Source organism: Semicossyphus pulcher, unplaced genomic scaffold (genome assembly GCF_022749685.1).
Source record: "Semicossyphus pulcher isolate SPU_LCO1_2020_fin unplaced genomic scaffold, fSemPul1.0.p SCAF_14, whole genome shotgun sequence".
NCBI lineage: Eukaryota > Metazoa > Chordata > Actinopteri > Labriformes > Labridae > Semicossyphus > Semicossyphus pulcher.
Window position 1 is genome coordinate 18,723,666 of NW_027211648.1, and position 22,113 is coordinate 18,745,778.

The 22,113-nt window shown below is 39.3% G+C and overlaps 2 protein-coding genes across 3 annotated transcripts; one reads left to right on the plus strand and one right to left on the minus strand.

Annotated features, from left to right (window-relative positions):
• The first annotated feature begins 4,472 nt into the window (after nt 1-4,472).
• On the plus strand, nt 4,473-6,105 carry LOC138591373 (sperm protamine P1-like). The gene is made up of 8 exons (XM_069661952.1): nt 4,473-4,526; nt 4,613-4,705; nt 4,921-4,941; nt 5,037-5,109; nt 5,558-5,568; nt 5,658-5,708; nt 5,794-5,814; nt 5,918-6,105. The coding sequence occupies exons 1-8, from the start codon at nt 4,488-4,490 to the stop codon at nt 6,014-6,016; spliced, it is 408 nt and encodes a 135-aa protein (XP_069518053.1). The 5' UTR covers nt 4,473-4,487; the 3' UTR covers nt 6,017-6,105.
• A 2,081-nt stretch (nt 6,106-8,186) lies between these two features.
• mthfd1b (methylenetetrahydrofolate dehydrogenase (NADP+ dependent) 1b) lies at nt 8,187-22,058 on the minus strand. Of its 2 annotated transcripts, XM_069661331.1 has the most exons (28): nt 21,953-22,058; nt 19,798-19,882; nt 19,535-19,594; nt 19,389-19,442; nt 19,070-19,206; nt 18,793-18,893; nt 18,537-18,673; nt 17,456-17,567; nt 17,228-17,355; nt 16,999-17,096; nt 16,649-16,822; nt 16,216-16,352; nt 14,437-14,483; nt 14,248-14,355; nt 14,079-14,153; nt 13,888-13,990; nt 13,655-13,731; nt 13,303-13,443; nt 13,140-13,208; nt 12,781-12,892; nt 12,534-12,673; nt 12,204-12,245; nt 11,928-12,028; nt 11,132-11,309; nt 10,872-10,979; nt 10,562-10,714; nt 9,625-9,745; nt 8,187-8,844 (listed from the first exon to the last, which is right to left on the minus strand). In XM_069661331.1, the coding sequence occupies exons 1-27, from the start codon at nt 21,988-21,990 to the stop codon at nt 9,656-9,658; spliced, it is 2,805 nt and encodes a 934-aa protein (XP_069517432.1). In that variant the 5' UTR covers nt 21,991-22,058; the 3' UTR covers nt 8,187-8,844; nt 9,625-9,655. The 2 variants fall into 2 exon arrangements, with proteins under 2 accessions (XP_069517432.1, XP_069517431.1); XM_069661330.1 differs by having other exon boundaries at nt 8,187-9,745.
• Between the last annotated feature and the right edge of the window lie 55 nt (nt 22,059-22,113).

A 22,113-nucleotide genomic window follows, 5' to 3' on the forward strand; every position in this document is an offset into this window, starting at 1 on the left:
AACAAGATGGGGTGGGGGACGAATTGATAAACGTGGCACTACATAAATCCAGACATCATAAATGAGATGCGTGTGTTCTTCCTTCTCACTGTGGTTTCAACAGCTGCGTCTCCCACGAGCTGCAGACTACATGTGTAGAGTACTAAAGAAGCTTCCTAAAGACCAGGGGGTGTTGGGGGGTTTTTGGGGGTTGCCTGCTGAATTTCCCACAATTCTTCATGCATGGCATGCTGCCTTTGCCAGAGCCAAGTCTGCGAGCTAATGACATGCAGCTAACAGGCAGCCCGGCAGACAAATGCCACAGGCGTCTCAAGGAGAGCAGAAGAGGCGAAGTCAGTCACTTGAGACTCAGAGTCACTGCTCTGCAATTTCCAGAGCATTATGGAAACAATCACATCCTTGAAAGGTACCAGTCTGAGCGACATTTTTAGCCACACAAGTCCACATAGCTTACATTCTGCATGGATAAATCCTGCTGAAGAAAAAAAGCTCTTTACACAATATATTAGCCTTACAAGTGGCCATTTGAGTTATTTTAGAATTAGTGTAAAACATTTCTTGAAAAAATGTTTGTTTGATGTTGTGTTGGTCCCTAACGTAAATACCTCAAACCATTGTACAAACTGGGAACTAAGCAGCTGAGTTTTAACCTTGTGATTAGGTTTATGAGCTGCAGTTGCAGCTGAAGGCGTCAATTAGTATGAACCTATTATCTGGGAAATGTCAAGCAGTAAATTTATAGGTTATTTTTTTTGGTTGCTGTTTTTTTTTAGTCATCCACCTTTAAATAATTTCTAAAAAAGTAAGATTCTACAGGCATGCTTCCTGCTAGCAGCTGTTTGAGTCTGTATTTATGCACAGTGGTGGTGCTTTGAGCTTCTGCTTTTGCTAACATTTGCGAATTCAAACTAAATACAAAGAAGAGCTAAGGTTAAAGGAAATGTTAGCTTGCAGCTTTTTGGTCATTAATCATTTGGACCAGCATTTTGACCTGATAATGGAGTACACTTCGTAGCACTATTGCTAGCAGGATAACAGAAAAAAATATTTACAGCTTGTATGTATGGTTTAGACAATTGCAAATCACGCTTATTAAATTGAATTCGAGTAAAGATTAAATTTGAGCTAAAACAAATGTTGGACATTTGTATTTGTGTAATAAAGTGTTTTTTATGTTACACATTTGTTTCTGTGTTTGTTCTTTTGGTGTATTTATTTTAATTACTGACACTTAATTATTTCATTAAGAGTTATTTTACACTTTATGCTAAGATCAATGATTATAGCCTAAGGTAAACCGTTTTGCAACTTTCAGGACAATACAATCATTTTGAACCAATATCAGTGCCCGTAGTAACTAAAATTCGTAATTTGAACATTTTATAGACTACTTTTTCTTAATGATAGAAATATGAATAGTTAATTTAAGTATTAAATCTGTACTTACTGACCTCCACATTTGCTGGATTCGTCGTCATTAAGCTAGCAGCAGAAACAAACTGGAATGTCACGTCATGTCCACCAGGTGGCGCCAAAGAATTTCTTTAACAGGAGCCTGCATCACACGAAGGAGAAGGAACAGGCAGCTACAAAACAGGCAGAGACTGGTGGCTTTATTTACAAAAATCCAGATGACTCAAATAAGATATTATATAGCCATCTCAGCCACTTTTCTTGGAGCCTTTTCCTTTTGATCATATCCCCTTGTCCTCAAATGTTTCGGAATAAAATGTCAAGTTCAGTTTTACAATATTTAATGACAAACTATCATTCTGTGGATGACAGTTTAAATGTCAAGGATGTAAAGCAAATTAATTTAAATCGACATTATAGACCAATAAAGACTTTTCTAGTTTTCAAAGAACAATAAATAAACAAACTTCCATAAGAATGTATTATTAATAACATCAATTAAATTGACACAAAATAAAACATACAATATATATTTTCAAAATAAAAGTTTTATAGATGTTCTTTTAAATTTAAGATCGGTAGGAATAAATAAAACGATCATGCAGTGAAAACTATCAGGAAGTTAGAATGAAGTGAATGAACAAAGATGATGATCAAGAACATTTTAATTTTAATAATAGAATTATGTATAATTAACCTGCCCTATGCTGGTTTGTGCATGTTCAGATGAAAACCAAATGAGATCTTCCTTTCCAAGACCCAGACATGTGCCTATTAATGGCAAGCTTCACTGATTTACTGCACAAATCTAAAATTTCTTTGTGATTATCAGGTTTGCCATGAGAAATAACTTAAAACAAGAGTACATCATTTTGCCTCAAGTAAGGGAAATAACAGACAGCTCATTTTAGGTCATAATTTGGGCGTCTTCTGCAAAAGTCGTCTTCACACAACAGACACCTGTTTGTTTTTCTTCGAAACCCGTCCTGGATGGCCTGATGTGACGCTCTAGATAAGGTTAGGAATGAAAACCTCGCAGTGAGAGGTGTGTCACTGAGTAATGGACTGTATAATTATTTTGAATAGACAAACAGTGAGGGAGGTGTGACTATTGTTGCAGACTCAACTACTAGTGGCTGGTTACAAACAAAAACATGGAGTACACCAGTGGCCAAGTGGCCTCAATCGTTCACTTACTGCAACAGGGTGAAGCTCAAAGGAGGCACATTGGTTAGTTTTCATTCAGGATTGTTTTACTCAAGTTATTTATATGTTCATATTGTTGATGATGGAATAAAAAATAAAAAACCTGCTTCTGTGCACGGCCTTTTGGCACCTTTGTCTGATCGCACTTGAAGCTGTTTGTTGGCACTTGTTCCCTCCTGTCTTGATCCTTGCTTGAGCTGTATTAAGACTCATATGTTCGTCACTTTGGATGAAGGCATCTGCTGAATAAAATTGTATCATTTTCACATTATGGCACTGTAAAAGGGGTCATATGACGCCCAATGTGCATGTTTATTTATAAACATTTAGCTGCTGTGACCTTTGTGATCTTCTGTTTGATTAAAAATGCAGGACTTGGGCTGCTGGTTTAACTCAGTTGGTAGAGCAGGCGCCCCATGTGCAGAGACCACAGTCCTAGATGCACTGATCATTTGGTGGATCTCATCCCCCACTCTCTCGCTTCAGCTATTCTATCAAATAAAGGCAAAATTTCTACATGATCATGCAATTTTATGGATATAGTTATGTAGGGTGTTTGATTTTTTTAATTTTATAGCCACTGCAACACAACGAGGATTTGGTTTGTAATGCAGGTTATTTGCTTTCTACAAACTTAACTGATCCTCAATCATCTTCGCACAAAAGTATGTCCACTGCACCCTGCAGAACCTGTTTGCATAAAAGGTTGCCATGAGGCGTAATAAATAAATGAATCAATGAATAAACACATCCATGATGATCCTCAATCTTCCTCAAGACTCTTCCCTCCCAGTGTATTCTGGTTTTGTGTTGCGTTGAACAACACAAAAGAAGTGCAAACACACCTACAGTAATTGTCAGTTCAACTTCAATGGGAACTTTCAGTTGGAGCTGCATGACTATGTGCAGAAATTAACATTTGGTATGTAAGCTAAAAACAATCTACCTTTTGCCATATATGTACAATACAGTCACTTGCTTTATAATGGAGTCCTGGTAGTGTGTTACAATGAATACATGTTTGGCAAATCCGAGTAGAATGAAATCATTGCCAGTTGCATCACCCATCTGGTTACGCCCCTGTTCTCAGGTGTCAGCGAAGGTCATTCATCTGATGTTTGAGGTGAACTGTCAATCGCTCTCAGAGAGAAGAACACTGTCACCTGTTTCCTGAACACGCCCAAATCTTTCCTGTCCTGCAGCTATCAAACTGTCACATTTCTAATCATGATGCTTTTGTGCATCAACAACACATCCACATTCTTTGTCACATGCACCCTATAAATAGAGACTGTACAGACACACGTCAGGCACAAACATTTTCATTTCTGCACCAGGTACGTAGTGGGCATCGTTTGATATTTCTGATGACTGCTTAAACGTAACGATTTTAACTTTAAGACCAATTCTCTCTTTTTTTATTTAGACTGGAAAAGATTTTCAACTGCTCTTCTTAACAAGTCAAAATGAGTAAGTTCTGATTATCACTATTGTAATTATTATTTTGCAAAATTATGAAAACACTCGAATGCTTTCCTTTGTGCTTTACTAACCTTAATGCAGTTACATGCTCTCTTTACTTTATTCCATATGAACTCGTTTTGGTCTGCAGCCTGTCCTCAGTACCTTACAGTCACCTTAAGTTTGGGTGTTTAGCATTATATAATAATTTTCTTCAATCAGTCACTTTATAATGATATAAAGGTGTTTCGGGACCAGCTTTAAGGCATTTCAGGAGAGGAAATTAGCTGTTATTGAGCTTTTGGATCATTTGATGTCTGTGATTCATTTATTATTAATGGCTTGAATTCACAGGATTGTGTTTGATGTTTATGATAAACTGTCAATTTGCAGCCGTTAATTTGCACATGTTTTTATTGTGTCTTTCTATCACAGGCTGCCATATGGTGAGTGTTTCATTATTTTACACTGTGTCAGATATGTGACTGACAGCATGAAAACTTGCTGACATGAAGCTGTTCCACTCTCACAGATGGACCAGAAAAAGGACCAGAAAAAGGACAAGAAAAAGGACGACGACGAGTGCTCAGAGTCAGGCTCAGAGTCAGAAACGGAGTCAGACGGAGTAAGACTTCTATCAGCCACCCATTTATTGTTCTTTTTTTTTCTGCTCTGAATTTTGTATAACTTTAGTTTCTCGATTTGAACTTTTATGATGATGCACTGTGTATTAAAGGTGCTTTATAAATAAAGTTTGACTTGACTTAACAAGACCTTCAGTCTGTTTGATCAAACTGTTTCTGTAACTCTGCATTGCTCATTTTCCGTTCTCTTCTACAGGAGGGAGGACGGTGTAAGACAGTAGGTGTTTCACAACCCTTTCTAAATAAAACTTTAAACCTAAAACTCTGTATTATTAAAAATGTGCCAATCATTCACCATGTGGCTTTTTCCAGGGGAGGAGACGAAGGAGAAGAAGAAGAAGTGGAGAGAGAGGATGTGGAAAAGGAGACCGGAAAGGAAAACATGGTAATGCTGGCTGTGGTCACAAACCTGTGGAAATGATAAAGAATGAATTTCATGTTATATAAACTCATTTTGAAAAAGGCACAACTATTTTACAGTGTTCAAATTAACATATTCATCAGAAATAGAATTACTTTTACATTCGTCATCTTAATAAAGATGACTTAAAATGTTATAAAAGTCAAATTAATAGGCTACAATACATATTAAGCAGCCGTTTCATCAATTTTGTTCTGAAATCATACAATGAAAGAAAAAGGAAACTCACCGTTATGTGACTATAACAGAAAATAAGGGAATCAAAGATAAAATATGGAGTTAATTAAAAGCCAAATACTTAGTGATGTAAAAATAAGTGGTTATAGGAATATTTAAAACTATAATGTTGATGTTATAAATGATTAAAAAATTGCAACTGTTAATATGCACCTTTTTTGTCTTCCCATCACAGGCGGCAAAGGGGTAAGTAATTTTGTTTTCTTACAGTGTGTTAGACGTGAGACTGACAGCATGAAAACACGTCTGCTCATCAATCTGTTTCCCTCTCACAGAAGGGCTCCGGGAAAGAGACGAGCTCAGAGTCAGACACGGAGTCAGACGGAGTAAGGCATCTTTCAGATACCTAAAGAGTTTCTGTTTCTGTAACTTTGCACCGCTCATGTGTTCATTTTCCGTTCTCTTTTACAGGAGGGAGGAAGGCGTAGGACGGTAGGTGTTTCACAACCTTTTCAAAATAAAACTAAACAACCTAAAGCTCTTTGTTTTTTTTAATTAAAAATGAGCCAATCATTCATCATGTGTTGGTTTCCAGGGAAAGAGAAGAAAACGCAGAGGAAGTAAGAAACGTGGATGTGGAAAAGGAAAAGAAGACCGGGAGAGAAAACATTGTGGTGGTGGTGGACATCATTAATAAACAATGAAGAAAACCTTGAATCACATCCTGTGAAATGATAAAGAATTAAATCCATCTCTAATAAACTAATCCGGAAAAAGGCAAAACTGGTTTGTTGTTTATTATTTATACACCTTTATTGGCATACTCCAAGTTAACATATTCACCCATAGCAAATTAACTTTGACAGCTGCAGGTCTGAAAATGTCTGTGAGTTCAGGGGTTAGTAATTGTCTGAAAAGAAAGCAGAAACTCACAGTTATGTGGCTACAGCAGAAAATTTGGTATATTATATACTAGATTTAATAGATAATATACAGTTATATTATATATAGTTAATTGAAACCCAAATACACAAGGACATAAACAGGCCACAGGAATATTTAAAATTTCAATGTTAATGTTATAAATTAACAACCACACAGTATTTCTATTTGAATATTAGACTGGGCAAGATTTGTTGTAATCAGTTTAAATTAACAGTAAGTTTAACACAATCTAAAGCAGCAGATTATACACTTTATTAAGTGTAGCTTTAATCTACTATCAAAAGGCGGAGATGATGATTGTCCTGACGGTGGTGTTTGAAGCCACACAAATCCAACAGGGTTTGAATACTTGGGAACCTGAGTGTTGGTAAACTTCACAGTATCTTAATGTTGCTGACATTTTTACATTAGGCTAGTTGAATTTTGAAAATGTTAAGGAGATCTTGACCAAAGCATCTTCTCAGCTACTAACCTAATTGCCGTAAAATTTTGTAAGTATATTAAGTTTGGTCATCAACCACATAAAGCAGGAAAGTTCCCAGAATAGTCAGTTCTGGGACCCTGGCATAATGTTTGCAACTTTATTGTGCCAATAAAAAAATGTGTTGTGTTATATCAAATGGTGATACTGAGGGCTTTACAGTTGTTTCTGATTTCTTTTGCATTCTCAAAGGCCTCTGTGAAAAGTGTTTTAAGGGAATATAGGGACATTTAGGGAAATAGACCTTTTTCATGTTCTTCCCTTACATTTCTTTGTTTAACTGCAAGTCAAAAATTTAATCAGCGTGTTTCTGAAAAAACTACCACTATAAAACCTTCCTTACATTTTGGGCTTTTATGTCTTGAATTACTTTCCTCTTCCACAGATGACACCTGTGTGCTGCTGAATTTACATTGATTTGGCTGAAGTGCCAAAAGTGGATAACTCTGCTGAGTCACTATGATGCACATTAAGGCTAATCTGCAATAAAAATTAAGATATGGGTTAAAAATAGAATTATTTTTTTAAGGAATAAAAAATGTAAAATGATAATTCAATTGAGAAAGTATAAATTATGGTAGCATGAGTAAAAGCGTAAAAAGAAAAATCACATTAGAAGGCAGAGCTAATATTAAACGTTATTACATGTCTGTGTTAAATACTTGATTCTGATTGGTTAATTACGGCATTCCAAGGTCTGCTATTTCTCGATAGCAGACCGTTGATATGAAGAACAGAGTGTTGCTAGGGATGCAGCTCTAATCACACAATCCGGAGGACTAACCGTAATCATATCAATCCGCCAAAAGAAGTCTGGTAAATTTGACGTTGGTTTGTTTACAGAGGGAAAAAAATAGAAGAGACGAAAACAGCAGAGAGAAAGCAATAAAGGTTAAACCGAAAGCTACGACTGAGAGATCTACAAAACTGAAGACGGCACATGAAGCATTAAAGGAACACAGTTCGCGATACAGGGGTGTTTAAAGACGGTGAATGGAAAAGAAAATGTCAACAGACTCAGACAGACAGGTGCTGCGCTGATTCCAGCGGTCCCGGTCATCTAGTCTTACTTCCCCATCAGTGCAAATGTTTCCATTTAATGTGAGTAAAAACAGCTAGGTTAGCTAAGAAGGTTACAGCGTTAGTCGTTACTATGGACGCAGCTCTCACTATGAGTGTAACGGACTATTTTTAAATGGAAAACGGAAACATAATCATGTTTAAATTAATAAAAACATTCCCATTATAATAAGCGGGATAATGTATAGTGAGCAGGTTGTTATTGCGGAGGAACCCCTTCAGAGTGAGACAAGTCCTGCTCACCCTGTCCGGGTTTTTATTCTGCGATAACAACCTGCTCACTATACATTATCCCTTACATATCATCCTGAAGGTCTAATGCAATAATAACAGTTAAAAGAAAAGTCTCATGTGGGGCTTTCCATGTAGGAAACTTTATTTAATCTTTTCTGACAAAAAGTGGAAACCACTGATTTACAGCATCATGACAGTTTAGTTTGGCACCAGTGGCGATTGCTCAGGCAGTTACAGTGTTACAAATATCGTGTTAGGACACATGACAGGCAAAACAGGAAATTTGACAGGAAATGGTCAGAATATTTCTCAGAAATAGAAAGTTAGATAATTATTTATGAGGTACCATCATTTTAATGTTTAGTCTTTTTATGTGATGAATTTATCCCAAAGGCACATTCAGTGTAGCGCACACAAAAACATCCATGGACAGTTAATACACGACTCCAGATGTGCCAGATGTTAACTCAGCTTTTTATCATTAATTAGCTGGGATGTGAAAACACCAGCTTGGCTTCTTTATGTGCAGTGAACAACGTAAACGAAATGTTTTCAAAAGGACACTCATGTGCAAAAAGTATTTTATAGACTCAGGGGAATTAACTGTTCTGTGATTAATTAAGTTTATTTATTTTCCCAACAGAAGCCATGTGGGCAAAGCTAATAAATCATTTACAGATGTCAGTGTTTGATTGAAAAACAACACACAACAAGCTCAAAGCGCTTCCAGTTTTTACTCCATCACGTTTCATTAAGGCTCAGTGGGGGTTGCAGGGCTGCGTCTATACATTGGGGAAGACAACAAACAAAGAGGATAAGATGCTAAAGGTTATCTTTGGCCCCAACTCAAGAATGAAACTAATGTGTGCTGTAGATGTTGTAGATGTTCTGATATTATTTTGACCTTCCAAAATCTGAGCGCCTAAACCTGAGTATTGGATGATACCGAGTAGCCCTTCAACACCAGTGCGAAAAAATATATAAGCTAATATTTAAAAAAATGTTAACAGCTACTTGGACGTGGTTTGATCTGTGTCAATGTTGTATGGCCTGGCTCTGTACAACTAAGGAATCAAATCTAAATACAAGCTGAGCACCTAGACAACAATCAAAGCTAACGTTAGCGGTAGCTCAGGTCTTAGCACATCCTTACAACCTGTGTCTATAAAAGAGCGTTGAAGAAATACGTTTTAGTATTTTAAACATAAACTGTTAGTCAGTAATTTTACTAGGCTTAATTACCTGGACTAAAAAAAACAGCTTTAAAAAATGTGTAATGAGAAAAAATTAATTGCTAACATTTTGCTAGCTTTGTATAACATTAGACTAGAAGCTAGCATTGACACTAAATTCACAACAGTGGTCTTTTTTTTTGCTGTGTAGACTACAGCTTCGGAGAAGAAAAAAAACTGAAGATTTTAGGTGGAATATAAATTATTGTATCGTATTGTAGTATTGACTAGCATACCCTTCGATACTCAATACTTTTTGGATGTATTGGAGGCATTTCAAATGCCAGTATCACAATCATAAGAACTCCAGTGTGTGTTCCTCTTAAGTACCTTCCTCACGTTCGTACAGCAGAGCTTTGCTTTAGAAGAGGCCGTTGACCTGTTCAGTCACAGGGTCCAGGTCAATGTCATAGAAACAAGGCCTGGTGGGCAGACCAGGGATTGTTGGCATCTGAGAGGAACAGAAAGACAACGTAGTTTTTTAATTGTTAATAAGAACATTAAATAGAATTTAATATAACTGATAAACTGCAAACACATATAATGCGAGGTCTTTGTACCCAGCTAAACCAACAACTTCAGTATATGGAGACTTCATTATCCATGAAATAAAAAATGACTAGCTTCAGTGATTTAACGATTAACAGATTATAAATAAGCAACAATTTTAAATGATTAAGAGTGTTGCAGATGTGAGGATTTGTGTTTTTTCTCATCCATGCAATCACTGTAAAATTAAAGTTTTTGGTTTTTGGATTGTTGGTTGGACATTTGAGGACGTCTCTCTGAGGTCTGTGACATGTTAGCACACATTTGGGAATATGAATTTAACATAAAAAAAATAGTTTGAATGACTGATAATGATAATATACTGTATTTCTTTTACATTCTTGGTGAGGAAACCTTGATTGTTAGTTCACAGTAACAGGTAAACTGTCAGCAAACACAGCTTGTGAAAGCTAGATTCAGAAACTTGTAGCACACTGAGTGTTGTGCACTGTTTTACTGCAGTGTGTGTGTTTGCAACAAAGCTGACAAAATGACGTTCTTTATTTGAAAGAAAAGATTAAGATGGTTGAGTTGCGTATTACAGGGCATGCTTTGTTTTATTAGTAGGATATACTCCATCAGATAAGACAGGTGGATGTAGAAAATCTAGTTGTGAACATTATGATACAGTTTGATGGTGTGTTTATAAGGAGTCAGATGTACCATGAGATAGTGTTGAAAGGAAAGGCAATGTCAGGTCAACAAAATAAAAGCGTACCGTGCCAACCAGTGGGAATAGAAAGCCAGCGCCCACGCTGGCTCGGATGTCTCTGATTGGCAGGATGAACCCTGTGGGCACGCCCTTCTTGTCTGCCTCATGAGAGAGCGACAGGTGAGTCTTTGCCATGCACATTGGCAGATTGCCGAAACCCTGAGGGGAGAAGAGGGGACAAAGACATTTTATTGGATGTTTTACAAAAGCTTATGAAAGCATTCTTGTTCCAGATGATTTCCGCTGACAGCAGCAGCCAACGATCAGGGCAGACTAAACAGACGACAGAAACACATCGACATGGAGAGATGCTGACCTGTTTGGTGTAGAGCTCCACCTTGTGTTGAGCCTCTGGGAGAAGCTCGATGTCGTCCGCTCCGTAGATCTTCTGGGCTATTATGCGAATCTTATCGGAAATAGAGAGCTAGAGGGGAATGAGAAAAATACACTGAGAGACTGGATTCTAAATTTTATAGAATACACCTTTTCCTGCAAATTCAGTCAAATACTTAACCTCAAACAAATTTGAAATAACTTGTGAATTTCTAATTAGAAAGTACACATGATGGCTCTTACATCCAAATCATAGAGGAACTTGAAGTTGCTGGGGGCCTCGGAGGCCCTCTGGACAGCCTGACCGAGGGCCACTGCACCAGCGCCACCTTCAGCCCAGTGGGAGCAGCGCACGGCGTCGAAGGCTCCGGCAGCTTTGGCCATACTGCAGACCAAGTCCAGCTCAGCCTCAGTGTCTGTCCTGCAGGATGGGTCAGAGCAACACAATGCATCAGATAAAAACAGACAGACAAACAGCAGATTTTTAATCCATATACTTTTTCATATTGATAATTGTGTACTCTTTTTATGTAACTTCTCAATTTGGATTTAAATAAATATAATTAATTTGTGTGTTACCAATAAAGTAAGTATTTTCATGCTGAATGCAAGGCTACTATTTTTTGGTGAGATTCTTTATCTTTGCCTCTTTTCAGCCAGTCAAAAAAATGTAACATTAGAATTTAAACTTAAAATAGATTCAGTGTTGTGATGCCGTATCACAGGAGAACGAGCTGCAAACAAAACATGTACATAAAACCAGATGACATATTAGCTTTTTGTAACATTATCATTGCTAATGTGTTAACAAGCATATGTGTATTTACACATACAACTGACATGGAGCAACAATAGCATCAGATTAAGTTGGTTGGCCAACATTTACTCTTCTTTTAACTCTAATTCAACAGTCAGATTGGATAGTTCTCTGTGGCTTTAAACTCTAGTGGGTTTCAGTTCTATATCTTTGTTTGTAGTCGTAGGGTTAGCTATACATAACAGCTATATTCCGTTTTCTACCACATCATCCATCACTTACTTGAAACCATTGACAGCCACCACCACCGGCACGCCGAAGTGCTGTGCGTTCTCTATCTGCTTCCTCATGTTGCTGCAGCCCTTCTCCAGCAGCTCGAGGTTCTACATGCAGGTACACATAAACTTACTTTTACATGAGCTTATGAGAGAGAAGTTACAAGCTGCAATTCTCAGACCACATAGAGTTCCATTAAGGTGTTGAATTGCCAAATAAACAATGTTAATTATTAAGATAATCTGCAGTTTATTAACAGCACACTATCATTTAAGACATTACCTCCTCAATGTATTCCTTGGGCAGTGGCATCCCAGCAGTGACCTGAACAAAAAAACATGCAAATGTACTGGTGAGTTTACATATGTACAATGAAATCTTCAGCAAAAATTTGCTGTTTGATGTAGGTTTGTTACGAAGGCAACAAGGATTTAAATTAAAAAGGTAAAAACAAGTTAATTCAATTATAGCAGTGTGCCGTCATTCCCTAAGGGAGGGTAAGACACTGTTTTGTACAGAGGTAATATTTATAGTGATTTAGTTAATACTGATGTTTACTTGGTTTAAATAAAATCAACTTATTTGCTATTTAGTATGTTGAAGAAAACTCACTGTCGGGCCTCCTCCGTGCATCTTCAGCGCTCTGACAGTGGCCACCAGCACCACCACATGGGGTCTCAGGCCTGAGTAACGACACTTGATGTTGAAGAACTTCTCCATACCGATGTCAGCGCCAAAGCCAGCTTCAGTCACTGTTTGGTACAATAGATGGGGTTTGTCAGAGGAAGAGAAAAGTAACAGAATCACAGCTGCAGTAACACAATCTGGCATGAACACACACACACACATCTCCACTTACCTACAAAGCCCTCCGGTCCAACCAGCTTCAAAGCTATTTTATCAGCCAGGATGGAGGAGTTGCCGTGGGCGATGTTGGCAAACGGGCCGGCATGAACAAACACAGGGGTTCCCTGTGGATACATACAAATTGGATGTGAAGAAAAAACCCATACCTGAAGGCAACGCCATCCCTTTGGCACCCACGTTAGTTTGGATCACAAATTATTTCGCAAGAAACAATAAGCATAAAACATCGGTAGAACTTAACTTTAAAACCTTTTAGTAGTTTTAAAGTGAGTGCTCTCACACTGTACTTGTTTGGGTATTTCAGGTTGTTTTCAGTGTAATTGTGCAGGTTAGGATGTGTGTTTCACTCACCTCCAGGGTCTGCATCAGGTTTGGCTTGATAGCATCTTTCATCAGCACTGCAAGGGCCCCACTCACACCCTATAGAGATACACATGAAAATGTAGGAGCCTTGTTTCCACAATACCTATACAGATAGTGGGTCCCATAGTGAAGGAGACCACGGACAACTGACCAAGTCCTCGGTGGTGATGGGCTGTCCGCTGCGGCTGGTGGCCACCACCATCTTGGCCAGACGCTGAATCATGTCCTCCAGGCTGCTGGTGAGGGCGAGTACGGCCATGATTTCACTGGCCACGGTGATGTCAAACTGGGCCTGGAGGACAGAGAGAGGAATAACATCAGCAGCAACTCTGACTGAGCTCAGAGAGGGTGCAATCAGTTTACACGCAGAAAAGACAGAAGCATGAAATTCCCTTAAACTCAGAGGTTTAAAAAGAAGTTATATAATTGTTTCTTTATTTTTTTATGAAGAATGAATTGTTGCAAAATTACACGTGTGTTTTAGTTGTTGTCTTATCTTTTACCTCTCTCGTGTATCCCTTTTCAGTTGGGGCCTGTCCGATCGTAACCTTCCTCAGGAATCGATCATTGGTATCCAACACTAAAGTCACAAACAATGACAGCTGGTACATTGTATCCATTGTGCAATGCTGATCAAACGCTCACAACTACTTGAATATACAGTATACAACAGCTTTAATAAGACAGTCAATGTAAGAGAGTTATGATGATGAAGAGAAGTCTGAAGTGTTCATACCTCTCTGCCAGGTGACAGAGCTCGGCTCGATGTCCAGGCGGGCGAAGCGGGTGATCTCTTCTTCAGTCAGCGTGGAGGGATCAGTCTTTTCTATGCCCAGTCTCTAGACAAATAATGAAAACATAAATGTTAGATGTACGGCAGAGCCTGAACTGTGAGTTAACCTGACAGTCTGTGACACCATTGCTTACTTTCAGTCTGTTGATCTGGATGGGGGAGAACTTCCTCTGTCCTCCACTGAGCGGCACCAAACGGTTATAAAGGGCCTAAGGATGCACACAGAGCAAAAGATGATATACACAATCTATTAATTAATGTTAGAAGTGTTTTTATAGACCACACATGAAATAGAGGACCCACCTTGTCAGATTGAGTAGCCTCGTGGAACATGCGAGCGTCGACGGCTGCAGCCACTAAGTTGTTGGCAGCTGTGATGGCGTGAATGTCACCAGTGAGATGGAGGTTGAACTAAAATTAACAGACTCATTAATTAACAATTTTTTGCATTCATATTCAACAAGCTTCTTATATGAAAAAGTGGTGTAGTACCTCCTCCATTGGAATGACTTGAGAGTAACCTCCTCCAGCAGCACCACCTGCAGACAGACAACAAAACTACAGTTACATACACCAGCATAGGACTTAAAGGGCCAGTTCACTGATTTTCAACCTCAGTACTATCATGCTATTATGGGAGCTAATTGCATTATGGTAGGAAAAAAAATTTGCAATTTCAATCCGTGTCTTTGGAGGATGCTGTCTACATCTCCAATGGGCCCTTGAAAATCTCTGCTAAAACCAAGCGGCAACCTCCGGTGTTGAAAAATGAAAAAAAGTGCAAAAAACTGCAGTTCCTCGAGTGGGCACTTGAGGCTGGCTCCAGAAAACAAGAAATAACATTACAGCAGGTGGGAAAATGCCAATTTTTGTCATGTTTACAGCCTGGTACAAAAAACAGTTTTGTTATAAATAGCTAATTTTATTGTTCAAGATAACTGTACGTGGGGTGAATTTTTTTTACAACACACCCGTTTTAATTATATTAAGCCTTAAATCATAGGGGCCGGATCACTTGATTGACAGGTGGATCCTGCTGGCTGTCTGCTAGGCGTCAACACAGACACACAGACACTGAGCTTAACTTCACCTGTTTGTGTTGTTGGAGACTTTTGAGGATTTTTTCATTCAAAGTTTGGACCAATAATCTGTCTCTGTGGGATTTATGGAACTTTATGGCCGTGCAAGAAGTCTGAGCTCCAGCTTTTCGGTGAGTTAAATGCTAGTGTTAATGTATTTTTAGCACTAAGTAGCAGGTATACTGTGCTCTCTTTAGCTGCTTGTTAGCCTGTACAGTGTTTATCAAACATATATTTAATCGTCGGCCAGTAAATAGTAGTCAGGAGTTTAAGGGATTACAGCGGACTGCACTGATGAGAAGATCGGTTATTTTAAGTTTCCCGTTACATGTCGGCTCGCCGCTCTCTCACCAGGCGAGCGAGCAGCGAGTCCGCTACTTCTTTAGTCCGATAACTAAACACCTGCTGTCATTCACCGACAGAATCTCCTCCTGGCAAAGTCAAACCAGCTCATTCATTATTTATACAGTCTATGACTAATAACCGCTAGCTACGCTGAGGAGCATATAGCCTAGCTTCATAGCCGTAGCTGGCTGATTCATGCGGCCCGCCCATCGAGCTCAGCCATAGGCTTTAGCTCTGCCGCGCTCCGCCTCTTTGCCTGCCTCTGGATTAGCCGGCTCTGGCATTTCCAATATGGCGACCCCCAGCGGCAGCGCAATTCGGGCTTCAAGACGCTGCTTCAGAAACCAATGGGTGACGTCACTGAGACTACGTCCATAATTTATACAGTCTATGGCTAAAACACGTCATCTGGCTTGCTAAACTACACTTCCTCAATCTAGGACACCCGCCTCTGATGTCATGTCTCATTCAAAATTGTCAGGTTTGAAATGTAGACTACAGATCCACGACGATCCACCGGTATATTCTCGTCGTATCATATTCCGTACCGCTCTGAGCCGTTGCCTGCAGCGAAAACGTTTTAGTATTTCACTCCAGCGTCTCTCGCTGGACCGTTCACCTTTCAGAGCGAGGGGCACAATGCACGCTGGGTGTTGTAGGAATGTAGAATGGGCGAACCCACGAGCTGTTTGTACAGCTTTCTCCACAGCTATGCCGCCAATTTCAAATATTATTGCTTTTATCAATGACAGAGAACACCAGCTTTGATTGACGGTGGCTTTTTCCAGGGGCGAAAGCTTCTGACATGTAAAACCTCTCACTAGATGTAGATTATTCCACAGCTCACCTTTGATGCCGAAGGTGGGTCCCTGAGAGGGCTGTCGGACACAGGCGAACACATTGAGCTTCATGTGGGCTCCCAGGGCCTGGACCAGGCCGATGGTGGTGGTGCTTTTTCCTTCACCAAGAGGGGTGGGTGTAATGCTGCAGACAGAAAGCCAGTGTCAGTCATGATTACGTAGGAAATTGATCAGACATATTAAGTAAGTGGGTGGTGTTAAAACATCACAAACAAAGGTAGAACATCCGACAAAATGAAACAAACAGAAAAACTACATCAAATAATCAAGGTCTTTTCAGAGGATTGAATTGCAAGGTGAAGTGAAGGTGTGATTAAATAAGAATTTTAGCATTAATCTCTGCTATTGCTATATGCTAGTTGCCAGAGGGGGAACAAACATTACAGTACAGTACAGCAGATAACAGTTGTAGCAGCATACCCTGTGACCACCACATATTTGCCGTCCGGTTGGGCCTGCAGCCGTTTCATGATGTTCAGCTGGACCTTAGCCTTAGTCTTGCCGTACAGCTCCACCTCGTCAGAGAGGAGGCCCACCTCTCGTGCTACATGGTCAATGGGTTTTGGTACACAGGAGCGAGAAATCACGATATCACTGTGGGAGTTAAAAAGACAACAATCAAAAATCACCATCACCTGAGCAAAGAAGGAAACATTCAGAGAGTCGTAACGCGAGACAGGAATTAGAAGAGCTCATCCTGCATGTGGATTATTTAATTTCACTTCCAGTATCAAATTAACCGAGTGCATGACTAAGGGAAGGAGACAAACCTTGGCACAGGTTTCTGCAGGTTGAGTTTGGTGTAAGAAATGTTCCACTTCCCTGGCTGATGACTCTCCAGGAAACGCTTCGCACTCAGCACTGTGTTCTACACACAAACACGCCCAGAGTCAACTACTTTCATTACATTCACAACAAGCACCTCCTGACACTCTCTGGAAATTCATTTAAAGCCAACTCAGAGTTTAGTTCAGGGTTCTTGCTCCTGATGGACCTTACCGCCATCAGCATGGCCACGGTCATGGGTCCCACACCACCAGGCACGGGCGTGATGAAACCGGCCTGCTCCTTGGCTGAGGCGTAGTGAACATCGCCAACAACACGCTTCCCACTTGCTTTAGTCTCGTCTAAAAGACAAGGAGACAAACTTTGAGGTTTATATCGTAGAATTATATTTGACTTTCACTGATTCGCTTGTTAAGTAGCTTTGGGGATGTACAGTCGGACCTGGAACGTGGTTGATGCCACAGTCGATGACCACGGCTCCTTTCTTGATCCACTCTCCTTTCACCATCTCTGCTTTCCCGATGCCGACAACCAGGATGTCTGCTTTACCCACCTGGAAAACAACAGCGATGGACATAAATAAATAAAAGAAATAAATAAAAGATTAGCATATGTAATAATGATGCAAACATTGATCTTATTAAAGTTTTTATTAGATCAGGAACAGTTTCTTTCCCCAGGCTGTCACTCTGATGAACATCTCACTCAGCCAGGAGTGTCAGGGACAATAAATGTGTAATAACCTAATCAACTGTACATGTGAGTTATACAAACATCCACCGTGCATGAGAAATATGTTAATCATGTCAGTCCACATTCTCTGTATATACTACAACTATCCACCTCTTGTTAATAACCTGATTCGCAACCATACTTATCCTGCACCTTTGCAATCTGTATTGCATAATTGCACTATGGTCTATTGTCTTGTCTATAAGTGTTGTTGTGTTTTCTTTAAATAATATATATATATCTCTCTCTCTCTATATATATATATATATCTATATATATATATATAGAGAGAGAGAGAGAGAGAGAGATATATATATATATATATATATTACTAATTTGTAAAATATATTTATATCCATAGGTCTGTATATAGTAGTTTTAGATTTTGTTTTTATTGTAACTAACCTGTCCTTGTTTTTAAGTTTAGTATGTCTGTTTAGTATGTGTGTCTGTACATCGAGAGCAAAGAAAACCCAGAGGCAAATTCCTTGTATGTGCCCACATACTTGGCTAATAAAGCTGATTCTGATTCTGAAAATTATTGTTTATGCCACACGATGGCAGCAGAGAAACTCAACACAGACATATTATTATGGAGTTTCTTGTAACAATTAACAGGTTAGATAAAGCTCATCAGAGGTGAGTGGTAATTTAGCATTGTATAACATTTTTATAACACACTCAGCAGCTTAAAAGTAGCTGCAAGATGTTGTGCTTGTATGTGTGTATTCGTGACTGATGGGAATATGAGATTGTATTGCTGGGTTGGGTGGTGCTGTCACTGTCGTACCTCTCCAGCGAGATCGGCGGTTTTAGAGTGGCAGGTGGTGACGGTGGCGTGGTTCCACAGCAGCAGGTCGTGCATGGGTGCGCCCACGATCTTACTGCGACCAATCACTACCGCTCTCTTCCCTGCGACAGACACACCTGCAAAGAAACAGTGGACCCGTCAATTAATTTCGACTTTATTCAATTTATTTTAGTGTATTTTGGCACAACAGATGATTATTAACATTGCGACTGACGATGTAGGGTGTTGCATTTACCGGTCTGTCTGATGAGCTCCATGCAGCCGTTTGGTGTGCAGGGGATGAAGCAGTCGCCCAGGTCCCCACGAGACAGTTTCCCTGCATTTATGCTGGTCAGGCTGTAAATGCACCAGAACAAATTGCCTATTAATGATGTCCAATAATTAAAATTATCCAGGAGCGATTTTTTCTTTTAATGAGAGTCGAATGAAGCATTACTTCTCTTGAATCTAACAAGACAAGTAAGCAAACCTTCAAATTGAGCATCGTAATATGTATTTATATCTGTGCCTACCCATCAACATCTTTCTCTGGGGCCACAGCGTTGGTGACCTTCTCTGTGTCAATCTTGTGGATTGAATCTAAGGGCAGCTGTACGATGAGGCCGTGCATAGACGAGTTCTCGTTCACCTCTGTGATACTGTGAAGAACCTACAGACAGACACACAGCCTTTACACTCTCTGGTACTTTCTGTTTGTCTCTTGCAGTGTTAACCTTACAACCCTTGTTTTGTTATGGCAAAAACAACAGCAAATTCTAATTATATCTTACTGTAATGAAAAAAACATTCGTCCACTATGTTATATTACACATTATTCAAATCCACACTCACCTCCTCCTCTGTTGCAGTCTTGGGAAGTCTCATATGTGTGGCATTTATTCCAATCTGTGGACATAGAATAAAAGATTAGGTCTGAAGAAATTAGGACAGATTGCAAACAGTGTAAAGTAGTGTACAGTGTAAATGATCGTTTTCACCTCTGCTGCTGCCTTCAACTTCATGCTGATGTAGAGGTTTGAATCCTCTCGGTCTCCAACCTGCAAAGACACACAGCATCACATCACTGTTGATGAAACAAAGGTTTGGATTTACATAAATAACATATGTATACACACAGTGCAGAGTCTGAACCGTCTCCAGAGGAAGGCCATGAGAAAGCAAATGGCAAAATTATAAATTAAAAAAAATTAAAAAATCAGTTTTTAACACCACAACATGGTAGTCCTGATCTTACACTTACCTGTAAAACCACTAGACCAGGTCTGAAGTTGGGATCCTGAAGCTTCATCTGCTCCACATCCTTCTTCAGACGCTCCCTCACCTGCCTGAGAACACAAAACAACACAATAAAACCCAACTGGATTTTTAATATCTATGCAATGACAGGTGTACCATTATAATGGAAAGATGTGGTACACAAGCCGCACGCCCAACCAAACCCCTTTCCTTAAATGTTTGCCATATGACTATTTCTTTGTGATATTGGCAACCATTTCCCAATCCAAAGCCATCAATCTCAGCTGCACAAGGGAAAAAAGGCATGATAATCTTATTTATGGGCTTTGTTTCTGCCTAACCTTTATTTGTTCAATAGTTTTCAATGGTAGTTATGGCTTAACTTTTACAATAACATTGCATCACATACAGCAGTGACGTAAAGTTATTGGATTTTAAATAAAGATCTCTCATGACTGTATAATAAAAGTTCAAGCCAAAGCATTCCTTTTGTATTCTATCCACACGAACAATCGCACAACTCAGCTATATTGACCTCATCGATTTTGGGAGAAGAAACTCTTCAGACGGACTTTTTATCTTAAGAGCTTCTTGCATCACGAGAGCTTCATTGGCAGTGATGATGAAACGCACCGTGTGATTAAGGTTGACTGTGGACGCATGACTCAATTTTAACTTTACGGCGTCCTCAGAGCGCTTTTGACTGGTTAAAGTTTGCTTAAAAACAAAAAAAACTCAGAAGATTGTTCTGATAGCCTCATAATCAAAACACATCAATATGTCTTCAGATGCATTTTAAACCTTGAGGATTCTTAAGACAAGAACATTGTTGTAGAGGACAACGATGATACAACACATGATTACATCAATAAAGGCACATAATAAAAAAAGGCCTAACCTTCTTTTGGTTATATATTATTCACTCAGCGTACAGAGAAACAAAGGACTGTCAATAAGTAAGTGTAATTGCACGAGTTTGATAGAGCCATCACGATAACATATTGCATCTTAACAACAATTCTCCTCACAATGATGGCTGATATCACAAGTCCTGGTCACTGATCAACTAGGGCCATATTCCTATAAACAAAGGACCTCCATTCAATTCACAGTTATGCTCTGCTTTCATTGTCATACCTGTCTAGTTTATGCATCTTTACAGAACAACGCTTTAAAATAATGTGTGGTAGAAAAGTACATTTTCAGCAAGAACAAATTCAATCTCCTCAATAAACCTCTGTCTGAAAGGTCACTTGTCCAGAACAATCAATGGTAGGTCAGCTTTTGGTACGCTTCAGAGATAATGAATGTAAATCCTCTCACCGAAGGACAAGCAGATCTATGGAGAGGTTATACAGGCTGCTTGTGTTGCATAAATTAATTTAACTAATGAGTGCTGTGAGGGGCTGTTAACAGGGGACATCCTGTCATGTCTTGTGACAAGCACATGCAGCTACTTGTCGAAGAAAGATTGTGTAACTTTGCCTAATTTATTTCCCCACTTTTAAAATAAATATACTGATTCATTCAATCTTCAAACAATCCAAAACATAAGAACCCATTTGCAGAATATACTTAAGAGGTGTTTGTCAGCCTCTTCACTTGAGTTCACTGGACTTATAGGGCAAAGATCATATCAACACCTGAGGGTAAGTTACATAATACCACAGGATTTACAGTCATTCATCCCAAAGTTTTAAAAGACCTAATATTATGACTTACCACTGAATTATGAAGAGTAACAAGTCAGTGCATTTAGTATGAACACCTTGAAACTAATCTAACAAGGGACACAGTTTCTATGCAACTTATGAAGAGTTCACTGTGATTCCTCCGCTGCTTATCCACGATCAACAGAAAAGATTGCTGGCACACTTCATTCACGTGGGCTGCATAATGTATAACAGTTTCAAGCAAAGTGTAGAGAGTCTATTGCTGCCAGCATGGAAAACATCAAAGTATACAACAGCTGCAAAGTAACACGTGCAAGAGGCTGGAATTTTATGCAGAAGTTGTTTATGAATAACTTTAGCTATCGAGTAACTGTTGCTAGTTAGCTGTCTAGTTAGCAAGAAAGTCACACAGGCATGTTTTTGTCATGCTTACATCTTCTTGGCTTTCTGTGTGTCCATAATATTGTTGAAAAATGTCATACTTACGCTGAAACCTCCTTCCCACTTATGATTTGAGCTGACATCTTCTTTGGTCCTGAAAGTCCGTGTTTTAAGGTGCTGGTGGTCTCCTGCGCGCTCACTGCCTGGCAAAGAGAGGAGCACGCCGAGTACTGCCAAAAACCAAAGTTTATTCACACAGCGTCAGG